The sequence below is a fragment of the Corythoichthys intestinalis genome, chromosome 18 (genome assembly GCF_030265065.1).
Source record: "Corythoichthys intestinalis isolate RoL2023-P3 chromosome 18, ASM3026506v1, whole genome shotgun sequence".
NCBI lineage: Eukaryota > Metazoa > Chordata > Actinopteri > Syngnathiformes > Syngnathidae > Corythoichthys > Corythoichthys intestinalis.
The window spans coordinates 14,754,949-14,776,958 of NC_080412.1; the positions used below are offsets into that span (position 1 = coordinate 14,754,949).

Consider the following 22,010-nt stretch of genomic DNA (forward strand, 5'->3'; position numbering starts at 1 on the left):
AAATAATAATTCCACCTTGACCACTCACTTCACTCCCCTTGTTTCCATTTGACTGGAAATTGCATCCAAAAGCAGCACATAGTGGCATTTTACTTCGCGAGTTTAGGCAGCAATAAGCAATTGTTTAACACGCTACACATTTGGAAAGATACCAATTACGTCATCACTGTGAGCCCGCAAACCATGGCGCCAACTAACGGTCAAAATATGGACTAAATATTATAAAATATTGCCATTGATTTAACATTTATGTGTTACTAAAAACATATTTTAGTACAAGAGAACAATTGTGGTTTATTAGAGCCTACATGTATTTAAGTTAGAGGGTCACTTTAAGACTTTGCAGGTTTATCATGATAGACCAGTTTACCAAATTTCATGTTGCTACCTGTCAGTAAAATTGTTGCTTAATTTTGACAAGATTAGAAGGGGGCACGAATGTATAACACAAATAATCGTGCCCCATGAAATCTGCCTAGTCACAAGTGACCAAGTAAATATCAACTGACCAGAGGATTCTATTAAAATGTAATATTTCATAGAAGATAGCGGGTCTCCTATGGCTTCTAGGGCACAATCTATTGCCCCCATTAATGTGCGTATGACACCAAAAAGCATGTGTATTTCATATTTCACACAGTGTTTTATGCTTCTGAATGAAATGGACCGCTTGGATGTGTGTGGAAGCAATCGTTTTATGTATTCTCGGGTTTAGGACAAATGCGAATGTGACGTCACCCGGGTCAGCATCTCACAATACATCATTGCTTTATAGCATGCAGATGGACTGCGGATTCATCTGATTTTGGGGATTAAATCGTTTATTTTTCGCATCACGCCAGCCAAACGGCTGCAGGCTTTTGTAGCTGCACCAGGAAGAGGCGTATGAGCCATTTTGGATTCCCGTTCTCACCGAGATCGGCCAGAACAAGTGTGCAACAATTGTGGGACAATTGGACTTACGAAGAAGTGAGTAAACATCGTGTCACGTATTATGTCAAATAATGTGATCATGGCATACGTTTTAATACGGAGGTGGCTTGCATTTTGTGGCTGACATGCTCCTTGTCCACCAAGAATGCCACTCGGCCGACGACCGGCAGCTTGTCGCACACCCACCCCGCCGGGAGAGTGCTATACTCGGCTTATTGCGCTCTTCGTGTGCACAGTGTTCTGTCAAATTTTTCACTCTATCAGAAATTGCAACTTTGTGTTAAAAATGGCTGTGAATACAGCGATTACTAAGTAAACACTACAAACTTTCTTTAAATAAAGGAATATTTACTTACGTTTGATCATGGATTGACATGTAGAAAAGTTCTCCTCAGACACATCCTGCCTTGTTGGCTGCACACAACAACTACACGCCGCTCTCTCACTGTTTACGTCTTTGCCGTGTTTTTAAGCTTTAATTTACACCATATTCGTGTTGACCATGTGTCAGCTACGCGCACCTCCAACGTGGGCCGGTTTGTCCGGTGATCATTTTCCAGCTGCTTCCCCCGCAAACGAGCTCTCCTGCCCGCAGCAGGGGAACGAGTCCGACGAGCTGTAACGTGCTCGCCGCTGAGCAGGATGCCGATCGGCGAAGACAATCGACAACCCCGCCGCCGTGTGACATGATTCCTGGTAGTTTTGTGTGATTTTTCACTTCAAAAGCCGAGAATAGGACTTTAAAACATCACTCGGTTCGGGTTAGCATGTCAGCTAGCTGTCACGCCTCCTGGTTTGTTTACACTCTCTGAAGCCTGGGCAGGGAAATGACAAAAGCCGGACTAACTCCGGTGGCATAAAATATGGTTTGGAAGGTCCAAGAAGTGGACAGTTTTGACCATTATGGAGTAATTCTGCCATTTACTGAACAAATGCATTTTTAATACTTCATATTCCATTTAGCACAAGACTGTTATTTGTCATGACCATACCATTTATTTAGCAATTGGGGAAAAATACTTCGTTAAAAAGAATATCCTGTAAAAATATTGAAGTAGAGAGACTGAAACAATTAGATTTTGCGCTCTCTTCGTCGCATTTTCCTCGTTCTGAATAATTCCCCATCAATGGGCTGAATTCTAAATCAGATGAAACCATGACCCTGCCGATGTCATCCTCCTGTTGTGGACGCTAGAGCCCTATAATGGTAGCCGTGGCTAAACTGCAGATTAAAGGACTAATTTCTCGTCATGTTTGCTTTGCCAAAGTGTTGCATATAGTCCAATCGTGTAAAAATATTATTCTAATTCACATAATAACGCTATTTAAGACTTTTTTTTATCCTATCCTAGGCACTTTAAGTCTACCTGCTAACTACTGACCATACATACATCACAAGACCAGAGGATTCTGTTTATACTTCATATTTTATAGAAAATAGCAGGTCTCCTTTAACATCTAGGGCACAATTTTTTGTGCTCCATTAAGTCTACACATCAACACGGGACAAAGAAAACATGACATGACCAGAGGATTCCTCTTAACATTTCATATTTTTTACAAAATGGCAGGTCTCCTTATGCGTCTGGGGAGCAAATTTCATGAAATCTGCCTAGCAACAAGTGGCCAAGAAAACATGACATGCCATTACCGGAGAGTTCTATTAATAGCTTTTATTTTATACAAAAATAGTGCGTGTCCTTTGGCATGTGAAATCTACCTAGCAACAAGCCACCAAGCAACCATCAGACATGCTGAACTTTTATGAGTAACAGAAAGTATTGATTCCGCAATTAAATGAATCCATCCGGCTGTACTTGTTTAGCCTATGGAGAGGAGATTACTGTGCTTTGTGAATTCTACCTAGCCAGTGTCAACAGACGAGTAAAATGCTGTATAGCTTAGTATGGAATATGAAAAAAATAATGATTTACACATTAAAGAGTACTGTTTAAACTAGAGTGTAAGGCTGAGTGAGCAAAAATGTTGTTTTAAAAAAAAAAAAAATTATATTTTGAGGTCTGCGGGGACTAGTTGAGACAAAGCCATGGGTGTTACCGTAGAGACGTTTGTCCAGATTTCGGTCAAATTCACCGAGCCAGACATGGGGATTTCCGGTACGGGAAATACAAAGTGGACAGCGACACCCATCGCTAATGTGACAACCGCCGCTGAGAGGGCAAAGCCTCTCCTTAAGACCAGCTGCGTGGTAGAGAGCCGCTTCTCCGATATGTCTTCAGACTCCCGATCCTGACTTCTGGAAGTTTCCTGGCCATCCATCTGCAGCACACCAATATTCATCAGAGCTGTCAATCACACCACCGACATCACGTAATCGTCTACTAACTGAGTGGTTCTTGGATGTTTCCATAACCCTTTTCCCAGCTCTCTCTTCAGCCTGAGAGAAAGATCAAAAATACATCAGGTAAGATTGATATGTTTATTCATAGACTTCATAATGGTATTGACGGGTCAGATCGATCATGCACTGCGCCTCGCCTTCAAGAAGGGGGCCGCCCACATCAAGAGGAGCTATTCACAAACACGCACTCAGCGATCTAACTCCGGATTTCTGTTGAAAAAGTATGAAAGCTGTGCCGCATACAAACTGGAAGGATTGTCTCCAAAGTGATTTGTTTGAGGATTCAAGGTAGTTATTATATTTTTCGTACCATGCGTGTTAGGTTTTGTGTTGGTTCCCTCCTAGTGTGTTCCTGTGATTACCCATTGATTTCACCTGTTGTGCCTGCTCCTAGTGTATCCGCCTATCTGCATCCTTCTGTGTCACCCATCTGTTCCTCGTTGTCTCGTTACCCTTTGTCTCTGTGTGTATATAAGCTCCCAGTTTCTTTTCATTCCTGGTTGCGTCATTGTCAATGTCAATGTCTTTATGCCAGTGTCAATTTTTGCCCGTTACTACGTCACAGCCCTTGTGTTTCTCTGCCTCAGTAAGTTTTTGATACCCAGCCTTTTGTTAGTAACCTGAGTTTTGTTTGCAACGGTGTTTTTTGGGATCACATCAGTTTTGGTTTGTACTTTGTTTTTCTGTCGGCCTTAATTAAATCATTTTTGCACTGCCAGTCCGCATTGCCTCTTCCTGCAATTGGGTCCACACACCACCTGCCCGCCCGCATTCCTGACAATGCGTGCATTTTGAAGCAAATCATTTGAAAAAACTCAATGGGAGAAATTAGCCGCTACTGCATTGACATCATAGTTCGCAATATTTACGTAAAATAAATGCTAACTGCATGTTTTTTTTGCTTTTAAACAAGAATCAAGACTGTTTTGCGTCCATATCTATAAAGAATTCAGGGATTTAAGCATTTATTCACAAGAATTTTCACCGTAAAAGTTGTTTACATAAAGCGGCCGCTAGCTACATTCACTAACAGACTAGCATTGTACTTCAACATATTTACGTAAAATAAATGCTGACAGCACTTTTTTTTTTTTTTTTTTGCTTTTAACCAAGAATCGAGACTGTTTTACGTCCATGTCTATGAAGAATTTGGGAATTTAAGCGTTTATTCACAAGATTTTTCACCGGAAAAACTCTGTTTACATAAGGCGGACGCTAGCTACATTCGCGAAACAGACTAGCATTGTACTTCGACATATTTACGTACAATAAATGCTAACCGCACGGATGTTTTTTTTTTGCTTATAACCAAGAATCGAAACTGTTTTACATCCATACATCTATAAGGAATTTGGGAATTTAAGCATTTATTCACAAGAATTTTCACCGGAAAAGCTCTGTTTAGATAAGGCTGCCGCTAGCTAAATTCACTAACAGACTAGCATTGTACTTCGACATATTTACGTACAATAAATGCTAACCGCACGGATGTTTTTTTTTTTGCTTATAACCAAGAATCGAGACTGTTTTACATCCATACATCTATAAGGAATTTGGGAATTTAAGCATTTATTCACAAGAATTTTCACCGGAAAAGCTCTGTTTAGATAAGGCTGCCGCTAGCTAAATTCACTAACAGACTAGCATTGTACTTCAACATATTTACATAAATGCTAACTACACGCTTTTGTTTTTTTTTTGTTAGGGTTTTTTTTTTTTTTTTTTTTTTTTGCTTTTAACCAAGAATCGAGAGTGTTTTACGTCCATAGCTATGAAGAATTCGGGGATTTAAGCATTTATTCACAAGAATTTTTACCGGAAAATCTCTGTTCATATAAGGCGGCCGCTAGCTACATTTACTAACAGACTAGCATTGTACTTCGACATATTTACGTAAATATATGCTAACTGCACTGATTTTTGCTTTTAAGCAAGAATCAAGACTGTTTTAGGTCCATATCTATAAAGAATTCAGTGATTTAAACATTTTTTCACAAGAATTTTCAATGAAAAAAGCTCTTTGTCTGTGATTCCACTTGGTCAGCTTTGACGGCCTCGCCAACAATGCAGGCCCCCTATTTATCGGCCCCGTGTCCCGTCATTACATTATGAAGTCTGTGGTTTGTTGCATTGACCTGCCCAGGAAATTTGTTGCAAATATGTACAACAGTGTTCACATAGTGCTCTGATCTTTCTTACCTCCTTGGTGACTTTTTTCCAATTGAGCTTGAAGACGAGAACGAGGAAGAAACATGCCTCGAGGGTTACGCAAGTCAGAAGACCCAGCCACAAGCCTAGTGACGAGACAAACAATATGCATTAAATTTTTGATAAACAGGACATTTTAGTGATTGTGCTTGTATTGCTTTTATATACTGTATATATATATATAAAAAGAATATTATACCGAATATTTGGAGGTGGGCAGCGAACATGAGAGCGACACCTATTGGCAGACCGATGCAGTAGTAGCCCACCAAGTTGGACATGGCGGCGACCTTCTGCATTCCGCAGCCAACCAAAATTCCAGAGCAGACACACTGGATCCAAATAGAGCGGTAAGTGCCATATGATGCATACTAGTGATTCACAAGCAAAATTAAGTAATTGGTGCCATTGACGGCAATATACATAAAACTGTTTGAACTGGTAGGAACTGGCAGCGAATGAAAAAAATGTTCATTCTGAACGTACCAGCATTGAGTCAAAAAACTGTAAAAAGGTGTAGATGGTGAGGTTCTTGGAGACCATGTCTACTATGTTTCTGGCCCCAAAAAAAGCAAGAAGAAAGTCAATACCGGGATGCCTGAATTTGAGAGTATGGAGGAAAACTGACTTGTCTGACGTGAAGACAAAACCCAGGACAGACTTTGAGCCGACGATGACGCTTCCCAGGAGCACAGCCAGCAGTGCTGTAGAAGTTTTCAAATGGCCATTGTGAAAAAAAGCTCTGCCATGGTTCAAAATTCAGTATATGCGTCTGACCTGCTAGGACCAGGGCCACTTTGCATGAGAGTATGGCTCGGGCAGTATCTCCAGCTCCCAGCGCGTTGCCCACGCGAACACAGGCAGCTGTGTGGATGCCAAGCGGAAACTGCAACGAGGTTTATTGGCGTGACATTTCGTCATCAATCATTGGACCTTTCGAGGGCAATCATTGGCTGCCATTAACGGTGCTAGACGTCTAATCCATTTTGTCGAAATGGATTGGAAATCTAGCGCCGCCAATGGCACTGAAACATAAGGCAGTCCTCCCAGTTTAAATGAATTGGACATCCATTGCTCTCAATGGCAGGTAATGTTTTGTTTTTTTAATCTACTTTATGGTGTTATTGGGCGCTGTAACTAGAGAGTATTTCTGTTTTTTATTCATTATAATTTGATTAATTTTGTTTGCAATTACATTCCGTCAATTTATAATTTATTTACATGGAGAAAAAGACTGCCCTGTGACTGACTGGCTGACAACCAGTGTACTACTACCCTTCTTCCTGCCCGATGTTAGATGGGATAGGCTCCAGCACCCTCGCGTCCCTCGTGAGGATATTCGGTTCAGAAGATGAATGAATGTATGTAGAAATATCCATCCACCCATCCATCCATCACCTACCGCATAATCCGGGGTCGGGTCCAGGGGGCAGTATTGGGCGCCGTTTGTAAAGCAGCACATGCTGAAAATTACGACATTTTGTGGTGGTGTTAAAATTTTTAGAGTCACCTTTTTTTGCACATTTACAACATTATTTAGCAACCTAAATATTAATTTTTAGATAAGAAGTTTTGGACCTCAATGTTTAAATCCAGAACTAAATATCTAATTTAAATTTTAAATTTATATCCTAGATCCCAAATGTTAAATCTGGAAACGGTTGGAACTAAATATTTAGTTTAATATGTAAATTCACGTGACTGGAGACCGGAAGTAACAAAATAAAAGCTGGAGCACACAAAATACTCTTTAAATAGTTTCTCCTAAATATGTATCATATATATATATATTATCACAATGACTGATGTCTAAGAGCAGACTGCCACCGTTGAGTAGGTTTTATTCATTTTCAAGCAACGTAAACAGACAGTCTGAGCTGCTCCACCAGCTTTTATTTTGTTACTTCCGGTCTCCAGTCATGTGAATTTGCATATTAAACTAAATATTTAGTTCCTACCGTTTCCTGATTTAACATTTAGGATATAGGATATAAATTTAAGATTTAAATTAAATATTTAGTTGTGGATTTAAACATTGAGGTCCAAAACTTCTTATTTAAAAATAAATATTTAGGTTGCTAAATAATGTTGTAAATGTGAAGAAAAAAAAAAAAAGTGACTCTAAAAATTTCACACCATTTTAAACACTTTGTGGGGCGAAATGTGAGAAAATGTCGTAATTTTCAGCATGTGCTGCTTTACAAACGGCGCCCCATAGGGCAGCAGCTTCAGCACGGGCAGATAATGAGTTAAATACTATGATACTACTTTAGAGTGTTAGGGCCATAACCAGAGTGGATTTGTTTTTACCATTTCATTCACTTATAATGTTATTCATACATTAAAAAAAAAAACAGTAAAATACTGAGTAGGGCAGAGCAACTTGCTTATTTAAATTTGGCACCCTGAAGCGATGGTTGCTCTGAGGATGGTAGAGATGGACTTATTAGAGAGCGTGGGGCTTAAAGTTTAGTTCTTAATGTGTTTTAATTATTTTGTGTTTATTTACTGGAACCCCAGTGAGCATCATGGAGTGGAAAAAGTGAGAACGCACTTTCTCTGTTGAGGCTTTTTTTTTTTCCAAGCGATCACTCAATTGTTGCAACGCAACGTGCATTCCGTAGACATTTCAACATTGCCCCCTGTGGTCGTGTTCCTGGCCGGCAGTCGATTGTTTCATGAGTAAACAACTTCAGGGAAACGGGTGATGTAAAGAAAAAGAAACCTGGCATCCCACGAACAGCAAGGTCACCCCAAAACATTGACATGGTGAGACAATCTGTTTTGAGATCTCTCCGACGGTCTACCCGCAAACACGCATCTGCTCTTGGGTTGTCTGCTAATTCTATGAGACGAATCCTCTATGAAGAATTGAAATTTCATCCCTACAAATGAGCTATTTTATTGTTCACTTGAAAAAAATGCCTCAACAGCAAACGCGCCTTCCAACGTCGTCTACCCCATGATGCTCACTGGGGTTCCTGTTAAATAAACACAATATAAATAACACACGTTAAGAACTAAACTTTAAGCCTCACCCTCTCAAAAAGTTCCATCCCTACCATCCTCAGAGCAACCATCACTTCAGGGCACCAAATTTAAATAAGCAAGTTGTTTTGCCCCACCCTGTACAAATAACATTTAAAAATTCAATGATTATTAATAATAGAAAACAAATATATAGTAATTATGATTGCGACCTGGCATTCACATATAAGGACATCTTACTTTGGGCCATGTAGGCCCCATGAAATGTTAAAATATTGTGGCCTACATGACCCACAATGTGATGTCCACTTTTTTTTTTTTTTTTAATGACCAAAACCAATCACTTGCCCTATAAAGGGTTAAGGACGGAAGCAACAAAGTGAGTTACCATATACGTAATGGCCGATATCTCCACCATCACATGTTGGGCAGCAAGATCCACCTCACCCAGAATGCCTGGAGACAGAAAATTCATGCAATATATCTTACTGAATTATGACACAAATTAAATCTTGACTAATTTATGACAAATATAATCCAATATAGTATTTCCACAATTCTGTGGACAAATACCGGCTTTATTACATTCTGAAACCACAAATAATACTTTTCCATACATAGTATCAAGCTGTTCAAATGGACTGAATGTCTACATGGGCGTCACCAGACATATTTCACTGGGGCACGTGCCCAGTATTGATCTGCAGTGCCCCAGTATAAATTTCACAGGTAAAAAAGAAATAAAGAAAAATTACTTTGGAGTATAGGTGAACATAGCTACAGAATGTGCCTATTTAATATGGTCATATTACTCTATTCACTCAATATACACAATCTGCACATGGCTCCATAAAATGGTAATTTATGCATGTAACTTTGGCTGTGATAAGCATATGAGGTTACACTACCATGAAGCACTTTCGGGAGATATGCTGCGTTCATGTATGTCGGGAGATCTGAGATGCCAAGTTGTAAAATTGTTCTGATGTGTTGTCAAGTTGTAATGTGGGATAAAAACATGATTGCTACAAAGACGAGTGGCTTATTTTAATGCTCCAACGATATATCAGAAGTTGAGTGACTGTTTGGCGCTTTTTCATAGATACCATAAATAGAGAATCATTTTTTCGATTACTCCAACAACACGTGAATGCAGCATTAATATTTCGGTGCGTGTGCCAATTTTACAGTCCACGCAGGTGCCAATTACATCTTCCTACCTTCTTTACAGGTTAGTGCCATATAAATTGCCCATCCTTGTTGTTTTTACCTCTGTGTCGATGTTTGTTTGGTCACCTATTCCCATGAATTGTGAGTTAAAATGGTTCGACTTTACTCTTTACGTGTCAGGCTGTTAAGTGCGATAAACCACTCTGGTCGCAAATTGAAGTGCAGATTAGCTGCAGTCTTTTTTTCTAACTGGCTATGAATACAATGACAATTAAATGCGATTTGAGTGAGAGGCTCTCGCTCAAGAGCTTTATCTAATATTGTGTTAATATGTGGTATTTGACCTGTATCATTACTGATGCTATTTATTGCTATTTTTTTACATGACCAAAATGAATAGAATTAATTTGTATGAATTAATTGCGTAAACAGTTTTGTATGTGAGCTCATCATAATTTCCTGCTGTTTTACAAGCATTTCATTTGTTACTGCAGTCCCTGTAATCTGACTGATTTTTTAAATTTCTTTTTAACACAAACAGCATTACTTTTGCAAATGAATATTAGAAAGTTATTTGCTCTCAGCAAGGATAAATCAGCAAGGAAGAATGAGAGAGGTAAGCTAGGTAACCCACCTAAGCAACATAAACTACTATTAAGTCACAACCTACGAGTTGAGATACACTGATTGACTGCATAACAGTTACAGTGATATATCCCAATATCTGTCAAAAGAAAGTAGCGCAGCAAAGTGCAGGAAGAGGTGAAGGAAAGATTGAAGTTGATGAGCATTAGCAGAGGTGAATTGACTATCAACAAGGGATGTCCCAATTTTGATTTTGAATACTGATGGCTGAAAAACAAAAAAACGTCACTTTTTTTTTAACAGAAACATGTATTTGGGTTTGATTATAAACTGCTCAAAAAAAATAAAGGGGACACTAACGTAACACATTGTAGATGTAAATGACTGAAATATTTTTTTATTAAATACTTTTTCATTCCATAGTTGAATGTGCTGACAACAAAATCACACAAAAATGATCAGTGAAAATCAAATGTATCAACCCATGGAGGTCTGAATTTGGAGTTATACTCAAAATGAAAGTGGAAAATCACACTACAGGCTGATTCAACTTTCATGTAAACAAGTGAAAATGAGGCACAGTAGTGTATGTGGCCTCCAAGTGCCTGGATAACCTCCCTACAACGCCTGGTCATGCTGCTAATGAGATGACGGAGGGTGTCCTGGGGAATCTCCTCCCAGATATGGACCATGGCATTACTGAGCTCCTGGACAGTCTGAGGAGCAACCTGGCTCTGCCAGATGGACCTTAACACAATGTCCCCGAGGTGTTCTATTGGATTTAGGTCAGGCGAACATGGGAGCCAGTCAGTGTTATCAATTACTTCTTCTTTCAGGAACTGTTGCATACTACAGCCACATGAAGTTGGGCATTGTCGTGGACCAGGAGGAACCCAGGTCCCACTGCACAAGCGTAGCTTCTGACAATGAGTTCAAGGATTTCATCCCGATACCTAATAGCAGTCAGGAAGCCATCATCTAACCTGTAGAGGTCTGTGTGTCCTTCCAGGGATGTGCCTCCCCTGACCATCACTGACCCACCACTACACCGGTCATGCTGAATGATGTTGCAGGCAGCGTAACGTTCTCCATGGGATCTCCGGACCCTTTCACGTCTGTCGCATGTGCTCAGGTTGAACCTGTTTTCTGCTTGCACAGAGCCAGTGACATAGTTGCAAATTCTAGTGGTGTATGGCAAATGCCTCTTAAGCTCTACGGTGATTGGCAGTCAGCACAAGGCTCTCTACAGGATGTCAGGCCCTCAGACCATCCTCATGGAGCCCATTTCTTATTGTTGTGTCAGAAACATTCACACCGGTGGCCTGCTGGAGGTCATGTTGTAGGGCTCAGCAGTGTTCATCCCATTCCTCCTTGAACAAAGGAGTGGATACCGATCCTGCTGAGGGTTTAAGGATCTTCTACGGACCTGTCCAACTCTCCTGGAGTAACTACCTGTCTCCTGGAATCTTCTACAGGATGACAGGTTGGTCCTCAGACTGTCCAGGAACTCAGTGTTGTGCTGGTCCAGATCTGGGTGGAAATCCCTCAAGAGAACGCCTGCCACCTCATAAGGAGCATGCCCAGGCATTGCAGAGAGGTCATACAAGCATGCAGAGGCCAAACACACTACTAAGCTTCATTTTGACTTGTTTAAAGGACATTACATAAAAGTTGGATCAGCCTGTAGTGTGCTTTTCCGCTTTCATTTTGAGTATAAATCCAAATCCACACCTCCATGGGTTCTCATGTTCATGGATAATTTTGTCTGACTTTGTTGTCAGCACGTTCAACTATGGAAAGAGCAAAGTATTTAATACAAATATTTCATTCATTGAGATCTACACCGTGTGATGTTAGTGTTCTCTTCATTTTTTTGTAGCAGTATATATAGTTTAAAGCTCTATTTCTGACTTTTTATGATCGATAGGTGCTAAAAATACAAATTTTTAAAAAAATCCTCATTCGCCTTTGCCTCACTAGGCCTCAGTATTGTATTAGGTCCACTGACACCCCTGGATGGCTATTATTGTCATTTCAATGACACAATAAAATTTTTCAGTGTTATTGACGATGATAGACCTCCAATCAAATTAGTTTATCACAAGTACACATTCAATTCATTTGAAGTGGGAGGGAGGCAGCAAATTTAACGTTCCTTCATTCTCTGCTAACCCTCCCACTTCAAATGGATTGGACGTCTACCTTCATCAATGGCAGCCAACTAGTTAAAGAAGCAGACTGACCGGCGAGGAAGCCTCCGATCTCCCAGATCCACCACTCAAAGCACACCATGAAGGTGCTGGGCACCGCCAGCTTGATGAATGAGCCCCAGTCCTGCAGGCAATCGCTGGACCAGCCTGCCCGTGGTAAATGAAGTAAAGAAAGTAACGCTGAGCCTCGGTCAATGCGTGACAGATAGGGAAAGTCCTCACCTGCCCACGTGGGCCCGTGAAGCTTCTTCCATCGGATGTAGGCGTAGAGCAGCAGGCATACAAAAACCTGAGCCAGGCTGTTGGCCATTGCAGAACCGCTACATAAAACAATGAAAAAGCTTTTGTCCTTCTTTCTTCTCACTTTTATTATCTTGTGCTTATTTTGTATGCTATAATTTTTTTTGTTATGAAAATAGAAAATAAGTTAAGTATTTATATAGATACATACAGTGGTATGAAAAAGCATCTGAACCTTTTGGAATTTCTCACGGTTCAACGTACAATCGCCATCAAATGTGATCTGATCTTTTTCAAAATCACACAGATGTAAAAACGGTGTCTGCTTTGACTAAAACCATCCAAACATTTATAGGCTTTCATATTTTAATGAGGATAGCATGCAAACAATGACAGAAGGGGGAAAAGTAAGTAAGTGAACCCTCAGCCTAAGGAGACTTAAAGAGCAATTGAAACCAATTTTTACCAAACAATTTATGTCAGGTGTGTGGCCAAGGTGGGTGAGTGGTTTAAAGCTGCCCTGCCCACTATAAAACACACACCTGGTAAGAATTGTCATGATGAGAAGCATTGTCTGATTTGCGTCATGGCTTGGTCAAAAGAGCTGTCTGAAGACCTGCGATCAAGGATTGTTGTATAAAACTGGGAAAGGATACAAACCCATCTCTGGATGTTCATCAATCGACAGTCATAGAAGTTGTCTACAAACTGAGAGTTTGGCACTGTTGCTTCACTCCAAGGAGTGGCCGTCCACCAAAGATGATGCCAAGAGTTCAGCGCAGAATACTCAGAGAGGTAAAAAAGAACCCTTGAGTGTCTGCTGAAGACATAGAGAAATCACTGGCACAGTCCAATGTCTCTGTGCACACATCAACTATATGTAAAACTATGGCCAAGAATGGTGTTCATGGGAGGACTCCACAGCGGAAGGCCCTGCTGTCTAAAAAAAAAAAAACAAAAAAAAAACAAATTGTTCCTCGTTTAATGTTCGCAAAAAGGCACTTGGACACTCCACAGACGTTTTGGCAAAATATTTTGTGGACTGATGAAACCAAAGTTGAATTGTTTGGGAGTAACACACAACATGATGTGTGCCTTTGGGCCTGGACAACTTGCAATCATTAATGGAAGAATGAATTCAAATGTCTATCAGGATGTTTTGTAGGAAAACCTGAGGCCGTCTGTCAGACAGTTGAAGCTAAAAAGACGATAGATGCTGCAACAAGACAATGATCCAAAGCACAGAAGTAAATGAACTTCAGAATGGTTTCAGATGAACAAAATACACGTTCTGGAGTGGCCAAGTCAAAGTCCAGACTTGAACCCTATTGAGATGCTGTGGCATGACCTAAATACAGAGATTCATGCAAGACATCCCAGGAATCTGACTGAACTACAGCAGTTTTGTAGAGAAGAATAGGCCAAGATTAGTCCTGATCAGTGTTGTTAATAACAACGTTAGAGTATAACGGCGTTATTTTTTTCAGAAGTGAGTGATCTAATTAATTACTTTTCTCATCTTTGCAACGTCGTTACCATTACTGAGGATGTAAAGGCGTGTGTGACTATGCGTTACGACGTCGGTTGACCGACGCGAGAAAAGTGAGAGAGACGGACTCATGGAGATAGCATAGAAGGAGTGGGGAAGAGGGAAGGGAGCTGTTGCAAACGCGATGCTCGGTGGCTCCAATAATACCTGACTGTCGCCGATAACCTACAAACTACGCCGACATGATGCTACGGTAAATAGATACCACGTGTATATAGAACTAGATGCGAAATGACAGACTGGGCGGCGTAAGCAAATGTATAGAGAACTACATGCGAAACAGCTGCCATCTTAAAGCAGTAGACTTCTCAGGCAGGCTCTGTTGTAGGGAAACCTTTCTAACGAACCTAAGTAAGTTTTTTTTTTTTTTTTTAATCTAAAATTCTTCTAAATCGGCAAAATCTTGACTTGAATCAATCTTTAAATGATGAAAGAGTTTTAATACTTTCATTTGACGAAAGTAGACAAAAGGGAACAAATGCAACAACGGGAGCAATTTAAACAGCTTTAACGGTTGATTCACAACATTAAATGACTTCCAAACATAGCAAAGGTTACAATGTTGTTGTTTTTTGTGTTTTTGGAATGGAAAAAAAAATTTGGGGAATGAAAAAAAAAAAACATGGAACGGTAACACCAGTTAATTTGTCAAGTAACTAATTACTCTTACATTCAGATAACTGAGTTACTAACTCAATTACTTTTTGGGAGAAGTAATCTGTAACTGTAATTTATGACTTTTTTAAAGTAAGATTAACAATACTGGTCCTGATCTATGTGCCAGATTGATCTGCAGCTCCAGGAAGCATCTGGTTGAAGTTATTGCTGCCAAAGGGTGGGCCACAAAATATTAAATGTGATGGTTCACTTACTTATTTCCCCCCTTCTGTCATGTTTGCATACTATCCTCATTAAAATATTAAAACCTATAAATTTTGGGGTTGTTTTAGTTAAAGCAGACAGTGTTTTTTCATCTGTGTGATTTTGACAAAGATTGATCACGTTTGATTGTGATTTCATGCAGAAATGTGAGGAATTCCAAAAGGTTCAGATACTTTTTCATACCACTGTAGGCTATATGCTGTATATTTCATCCTTGTATTAATGACATTATTTGTGTTTTGAAAATACAATAAGCAAAAAACATATAGATATCAAGATTATCTTATCCTTTTATAAATTTATTTTTTGTGATTAAAAAAAATCACTTAAAACACACTGACGAACAGACTCACACAACGCCCAGCTGGAGGCTGATGATCAACACGTAGTTGGCGCCCAAATTGAAAAGGTTGGCCAAGGCGGCTGTGTACATCTGAGGAAGGATGATACCCTGTCCCACCAAAAAAACATACAGTATAGAAAATATGCAGTGTTTCAGTATTATAGCTTTTAAGACGTATTTTTATCCTGATTATTAAAACCCAGTTTGTGTTCTCTAATCTAAATTGCTAATGACCAAAAAATAGTCACTTGCGCTATAAAGGGCCAATTAATACAGTGGGGCAAATAATTATTTAGTCAACCACAAATTGTGCAAGTTCTCCTACTTGAAAATATTAGAGAGGCCTGTAATTGTCAACATGGGTAAACCTCAACCATGAGAGACAGAATGTGGGAAAAAATAGAAAATCACATTGTTTGATTTTTAAAGAATTTATTTCCAAATTAGAGTGGAAAATAAGTATTTGGTAACCTAAAAACAAGCAAGATTTCTGGCTGTCAAAGAGGTCTAACTTCTAACGAGGTCTAACAAGGCTCCACTCGTTAACTGTATTAATGGCACCTGTTTTAACTTATTATCGGTATAAAAGACACCTGTCCACAAGCTCAGTCAGTCACACTCCAAACTCCACTATGGCCAAGACCAAAGAGCTGTCGAAGGACAACAGACAAAATTGTAGACCTGCACCAGGCTGGGAAGACTGAATCTGCAATAGGTTAAACGCTTGGTGTAAAGAAATCAACTGTGGGAGCAATTATTAGAAATTGGAAGACATACAAGACCACTGATAATCTCCCTCGATCTGGGGATCCATGTTAGATCTCACCCTGTGGCGTCAAAATGATAACAAGAACGGTGAGTAAAAATCCCAGAACCACACGGGGGGAACTAGTGAATGACCTACAGAGAGCTGGGACCACAGTAACAAAGGCTACTATCAGTAACACAATATGCCACCAGGGACTCAAATCCTGCACTGCCAGACGTGTCCCCCTGCTGAAGAAAGTACACATCCAGGCCCGTCTGCGGTTCGCTAGAGAGCATTTAGATGATCCAGAAGAGGACTGGGAGAATGTGCTATGGTCAAATGAAACCAAAATAGAACTTTTTGGTAGAAACACAGGTTCTCGTGTTTGGAGGAGAAAGAATACTGAATTGTATCCGAAGAACACCATACCCACTGTGAAGCATTGGGGTGGAAACATCATGCTTTGGGGCTGTTTTTCTGCAAAGGGACCAGGACAACTGATCTGTGTAAAGGAAAGAATGAATGGGGCAATGTATCGAGAGATTTTGAGTGAAAATCTCCTTCCATCAGCGAGGGCATTGAAGATGAGACGTGGCTGGGTATTTCAGCATGACAATGATCCCAGACACACAGCCAGGGCAACAAAGGAGTGGCTTTGTAAGAAGCATTTTAAGGTCCTGGAGTGGCCTAGCCAGTCTCCAGATCTCAACCCCATAGAAAATCTGTGGAGGGAGTTGAAAGTCCGTGTTGCCCAACGACAGCCTCAAAACATCACTGCTTTAGAGGAGATCTGCATAAAGGAATGGGCCAAAATATCAGCAACAGTGTGTGAAAAGCTTGTGAAGAGTTACAGAAAACGTTTGGGTATTGGGTATTGACCAAATACTTATTTTCCACCATGATTTGCAATAAAATTCTTTAAAACTCAAACAATTAGTGGTTGACTAAATACTTATTTGCCCCACTGTATTACTAAAAATACAATATTGATCTAATAATTTCTAATGCAACTAGCTAGTCTTCTATCATTTTAAAAATATTGTCATGAAAATACATTTTAATGTATCATTTGGCTTACGCATTTATGGAGATGGACTTGCGTACCTGATTTTGTAGGTAGGCCACTTGTAGCTGATGCAGGAACATAGCCTGTGCACACATACACAAAAACTACTGTACAATTATACATATAAAACTACAGCAAAGTAGTCAGATCATGGACAGGGAGTAACTAGTAAGACTGTTACCTGGTGGACACATTTTTTTAACTGCTGCTTTCCCTGATAGCTGAGTTATTGCTGACTTTGTCGAGAGACTACCCATTAAAAAATGGTTTTCTTTGAAGCTCTGGTCGAGAAGGAAATACTCATTTAAGGTTAGACTCTGACTAACTAAAAGCACTGATTGTGCCCGAATATGACATAAGTGAGTGCTTCTTGGGTATTTTCAGGTTTAGAGGGAAATTGTTGGACTGGCTTTGTATTTACCCAGAACCTTGTGATTCTGTTATTCAATTGTGTGGTAGCATTGGATTAAAAGATTAAGAAATTAAAAGGTCAATGAAAATCAGACACGCCACGAGACTCACCGGAACGGCTGGAATGAAGGCGGTCGTGTAGATTTGGGCTATCCTGGAAGTGGAAGAAAAACAAGCTTTGCGATTTCAATTCATGAACAGAAACAAGACAATTCTTTCAATAATGAATGAGGCCACTTCTCTGTGCTACCACCAGAGGCGCTTGTGTAAGTAGTAGTCAAGTGAACCAAAGCTCTTTTCTTGTTAGTGTACTACATACAGTAGATATGACATACTAAAAACAGATGTCTGGTGCGCGCCGTGACCTGATGGGGACGGGCTTCGTCACTTGTCGGCTATTTTGCATGGGTGCCGATCGATGCAAATACAGCGGTACCTCAACATACGATCGCTTCGACACACGATCTTTTCGACATCCGACGTAAAATTTGACTCGCCATTTGTTTTCTACATCCGACGACATGCTCGAAATACGACGATTTATGACAGCGCCGCAGGTACTTTGTTTTCCCGCAAGACTGACGCACACTGGATTTTCTTGTGAGAGAAATCAACATGGGTTCCAAGAATGTTAGTGCAGGTGGCAAAAAAGGAAAAAGGTGAGGCTTACCATTAAAATGATACAAAAATATGAGCATGGTGGGCATGGGCGCGGCCGTGAACTGACTTGACAATACCGCCGTAGAATGTCTAGAATCTCGACGTTCCTCCACCGTTCGCCAGTCTTTATGAGTTAAGGTTACAATTATTATCGTGGTAACATCGCCATGCGGTGCATTCAGGTACACCACGCAAAACACATCCGCCACATTAGAACTCCATTCATTACATTATTACAGGTATTATTATTATTATTTCTAATATTATCATTCAGATTTTTATTCATAATTTATTTGTTTTGCTCTGTGTAATTGCTATTTGCAGCAGTACCAGCAGCATTTATTAAGGATTTAGTGTAGGTTTTAATGAATTAATGGGGTTGTAATGCATTCTTTTGGGAAAATCCTGCTCGACATAGAACAATTTTGACTTACAAACAAGGTCCTTGAACAATTAACTTTCGTATGTAGAGGTACCACTGTAACAGTTAATGGAGCGTGTACTTTCGAATACAGGCAGTACCCTGGTTACATCGTACCCAACCTACGTGATTTCGACTTTACGACGTCTCATCTCTAGTCTCGTTATATAAAGACTATATATATATATTTTTTATATATACTAATATAATATATACTTTTGTTTTGTGATGCATGTGTTTATCTTGGGGCAGGAAGCGTAGAGCAGGTAGTACTGATAGCACGCGACTAAGAGCGCATGTACACATGAAGAAGAAAGTTTTTGCGCACACGAAGAAGAGCGCAGGGGCTCGCGCACACACGAGAAAGAGCGCATTTGTTCCAACGAAGAAGTCTCACAGCCGAGTGAAAGAGAGAGGGAAAAGCCTACAGCCTGGGCGCACATTTGTTGCTTGTGAAGCATCCATGGAGGCAATACTTGTATATACCACCTTTTGTACTGTTTATTGTGCATTTTCAATTGTGGTTGAATACTTGGGGTGAGTTAATGTGGAGTTAATGTGATTGTTTTTAGTGATGTGCAGACGCTAACTGATACATGCAAATCGTTTGTGTGGATTGTTATTGCTATATCAACAGCTAGTTGTAAACATATATTTGAATGGCTGTTATTGGAGATGAAACTGATTTGATTTCATTTCTATTTTAATTTCATTCTGCAAATGTTGATGTCATGAGCAGCTGAATAAAGTCAGCAAACCACACGGACGTCTGTCGTCGTCATTTCGGAGCTTAGCTCGCTGTCTAGCTAGGACTCCAGAGGTTAGAAGGGTCTGACTGCAGCCACACTACAAATCACGCCTCATCCAAACTATGCCCCTCCAAACCACGCCTGCTGTTGGTACGGTAGTGCGAAGAATTCGTTTACTATACTATATGAAGTTCAATGGGTTTTTGGGACAATAGTTCTTAGCCCAATTCTTTACCCAAGGGCGTAGGTTTGCATAGGGACTGTAGGGACATAACACCACCAACTTCTCAGGATGGTCAAATTGTCCCCACCAACCTTTAAGCAACTTTATATGCATTATACAGGGTGAGTAAAAAAGACTGTGCCAAAATCATCACGCATGTAGTCATTTTAAAATCATTGAAATAGACGGAATAATTTATTAATTAATTATAATTAATTAATTAATTAATTAAAATTAATTAATAATTTAATAGGAATTAAAAGTCTTTTTAACAAGTTAGTAATTTTAACAAATCAAAAGTCATATCGGCTTTGATGTCGTCCGTGCCGCTAGTGGTGGACATTGAGCGCTTGTAAAGCATGAAATAAAAACTTACATGTTACATACAAAGCTACACAAAGTTACATAAAATACTTGTGTCCAGCTAGTTTTTTTAATTGTATTTTTTAAATTTATTTTTCAAATATACCGCAATGGTTTCGACACATTGTTTTTGAATCACCCTGTATAATGAGTTCAGTTATACAGATGATTTAGATTGTCTTCCCATATGTTGTAAGGATGACCCTACCATTATTTAGTGAAATACTTTCATTATGTTCAAACTTACAGTACATTTACCCCTTTTCACTTGCTGAATGCGCTGGTCCACCCCCCCCCAAACACACGTTTGATTAGCTGATGATTTCACCCACCCCCGACACACACACGCAGGCACACCCTGACAGAAATATATGTCGACAACATGCTGCCTCCTCCGACCCCTCTTGAAGAGGAGGGATATTAAAAGTTTTTTTTCCGGCCAGCAGCAGCCACTGTAAGTAATGTAAAAAGATGTCAATGTAGTGGAAGTGGGGAACACACTACAAATTTTGCTATTGGAAGTCCAACCTGCATCAGAGTTAGAATAACAACAAACTGTGTGAATTTGCTAACCTGCAAAACTCGAGCAGGAAGCTGCTTGGAAAGAAATGTCCGTTTGTTTGTGTTTTCTACAGTTAAAATTAATTAAAGTGCGAGAAATTTAGTGAACTCTGCTGGAAACTATTGAACAAGAAAAACGTGACCAAGAAGCTGCTTAGAGAGAGCCGGGTGCTGCATAACCGCATATGTTGCTCATACAACACAACATGCACAAAACATAATCATAATTAACCATGTACATGAAAAAAAAAAATGGGATGCCACGAACTACCCACACTAGCGTTGCGATCGACGGGTCGATAGTAATCAATGTAATAAATACCCCTGATTTAACATATCAATTAATTAGGTTCATATTCGTGAGAAATGTAGCCCTGATGCCCATTCACCAAATCTGTTTGGTTATATTAATGTCCCATCCCGCGCAAAAAGTTTACATGTAGTTTATGATGTTGTAACGTCCCTACCAATGTTGAGACCAAACCTACGCCCTTGTCTTTACCCTAATCTTAACTAGACACCGGGGTGTTGCGGGTATTGCGATAACTAGATAGTAACCTTTGCCATGTTTGGAAGTAATTTGATGTTGTGAATCAACCGCTAAAGTTGTTAAAATTGCTCCCGTTATTCCATTATTGTGTCTAATTTTGATTTGTGAAAGTTTTAAAACTGTTTCATCATTTAAAGATTAATTCGAGTCAAGATTTTAAATAAATAAAAAGTTAATTATGTTCGCTAGGAGGGTTCGCTACAACAGAGCCTTTCTGAGAATTGTACTGCTTTAAGATGGCGGCTGTTTACTAACGCCGGTGAGTCTGTCATTTCGCATCTAGTTCTCTATACATGTGCTAACACCGCAGAGTCTGTCATTTCGCATCTAGTTCTATATACATGTGATATTTACCGTAGCATTATGTGGGCCTTGTTTGTAGCAACGTGGGCATAGTTTGTCGCAACTGGGCATTTGTAGCGGCTGTTGGTCGCAGTCAGGCCTTACTGCCAGAGGTGGGTTGAGTAGCCAAAGCAAAAAGAGTAGTGTTACTTCAAAATAATATTACAAAAGTAAAGGTAGTCGTCGAAAAAATGTACTCAAGTACAGATGAAAAAGTATTTGGTGAAAAGAATATTCATGTAATACGTAAAATTATGAGTAACTGGTTATATTTTTGTTTGATTTTTTTTTTTTAAACAATGGTATTTTTTTTCTGAGCACAAAGTTATAAATATGGACTGTTGTTTTATTGATACAGTGGGGAGAACAAGTATTTGATACACTGCTGATTTTGCTGGTTTTCCCACTTGCAAGCCATGTAGAGGTCTGTAATTTGTATCATAAGT

At 39.7% G+C, this 22,010-nt stretch overlaps 1 protein-coding gene across 3 annotated transcripts in view; it reads right to left on the reverse strand.

Annotated features, from left to right (window-relative positions):
* Nucleotides 1–2,001: 2,001 nt before the first annotated feature.
* The window catches only part of slc47a1 (solute carrier family 47 member 1), a 31,849-nt gene continuing 11,840 nt past the window's right edge, over nucleotides 2,002–22,010 (reverse strand). For 2 of the 3 annotated variants that reach the window (XM_057820918.1, XM_057820919.1), the window contains exons 5-17: nucleotides 17,807–17,849; nucleotides 17,323–17,367; nucleotides 15,481–15,578; nucleotides 12,679–12,776; nucleotides 12,490–12,603; nucleotides 8,880–8,947; nucleotides 6,281–6,389; nucleotides 6,132–6,207; nucleotides 5,990–6,059; nucleotides 5,703–5,835; nucleotides 5,495–5,589; nucleotides 3,281–3,331; nucleotides 2,002–3,213 (exon numbers count right to left, since the gene is read on the reverse strand). In XM_057820918.1, coding sequence (XP_057676901.1) covers nucleotides 2,941–3,213; nucleotides 3,281–3,331; nucleotides 5,495–5,589; nucleotides 5,703–5,835; nucleotides 5,990–6,059; nucleotides 6,132–6,207; nucleotides 6,281–6,389; nucleotides 8,880–8,947; nucleotides 12,490–12,603; nucleotides 12,679–12,776; nucleotides 15,481–15,578; nucleotides 17,323–17,367; nucleotides 17,807–17,849 — 1,273 coding nt within the window. In that variant the 3' untranslated portion in view covers nucleotides 2,002–2,940. The remainder of the gene's footprint in view (nucleotides 3,214–3,280; nucleotides 3,332–5,494; nucleotides 5,590–5,702; nucleotides 5,836–5,989; nucleotides 6,060–6,131; nucleotides 6,208–6,280; nucleotides 6,390–8,879; nucleotides 8,948–12,489; nucleotides 12,604–12,678; nucleotides 12,777–15,480; nucleotides 15,579–17,322; nucleotides 17,368–17,806; nucleotides 17,850–22,010) is intronic. The other variant, XM_057820920.1, reaches the window with a different exon arrangement.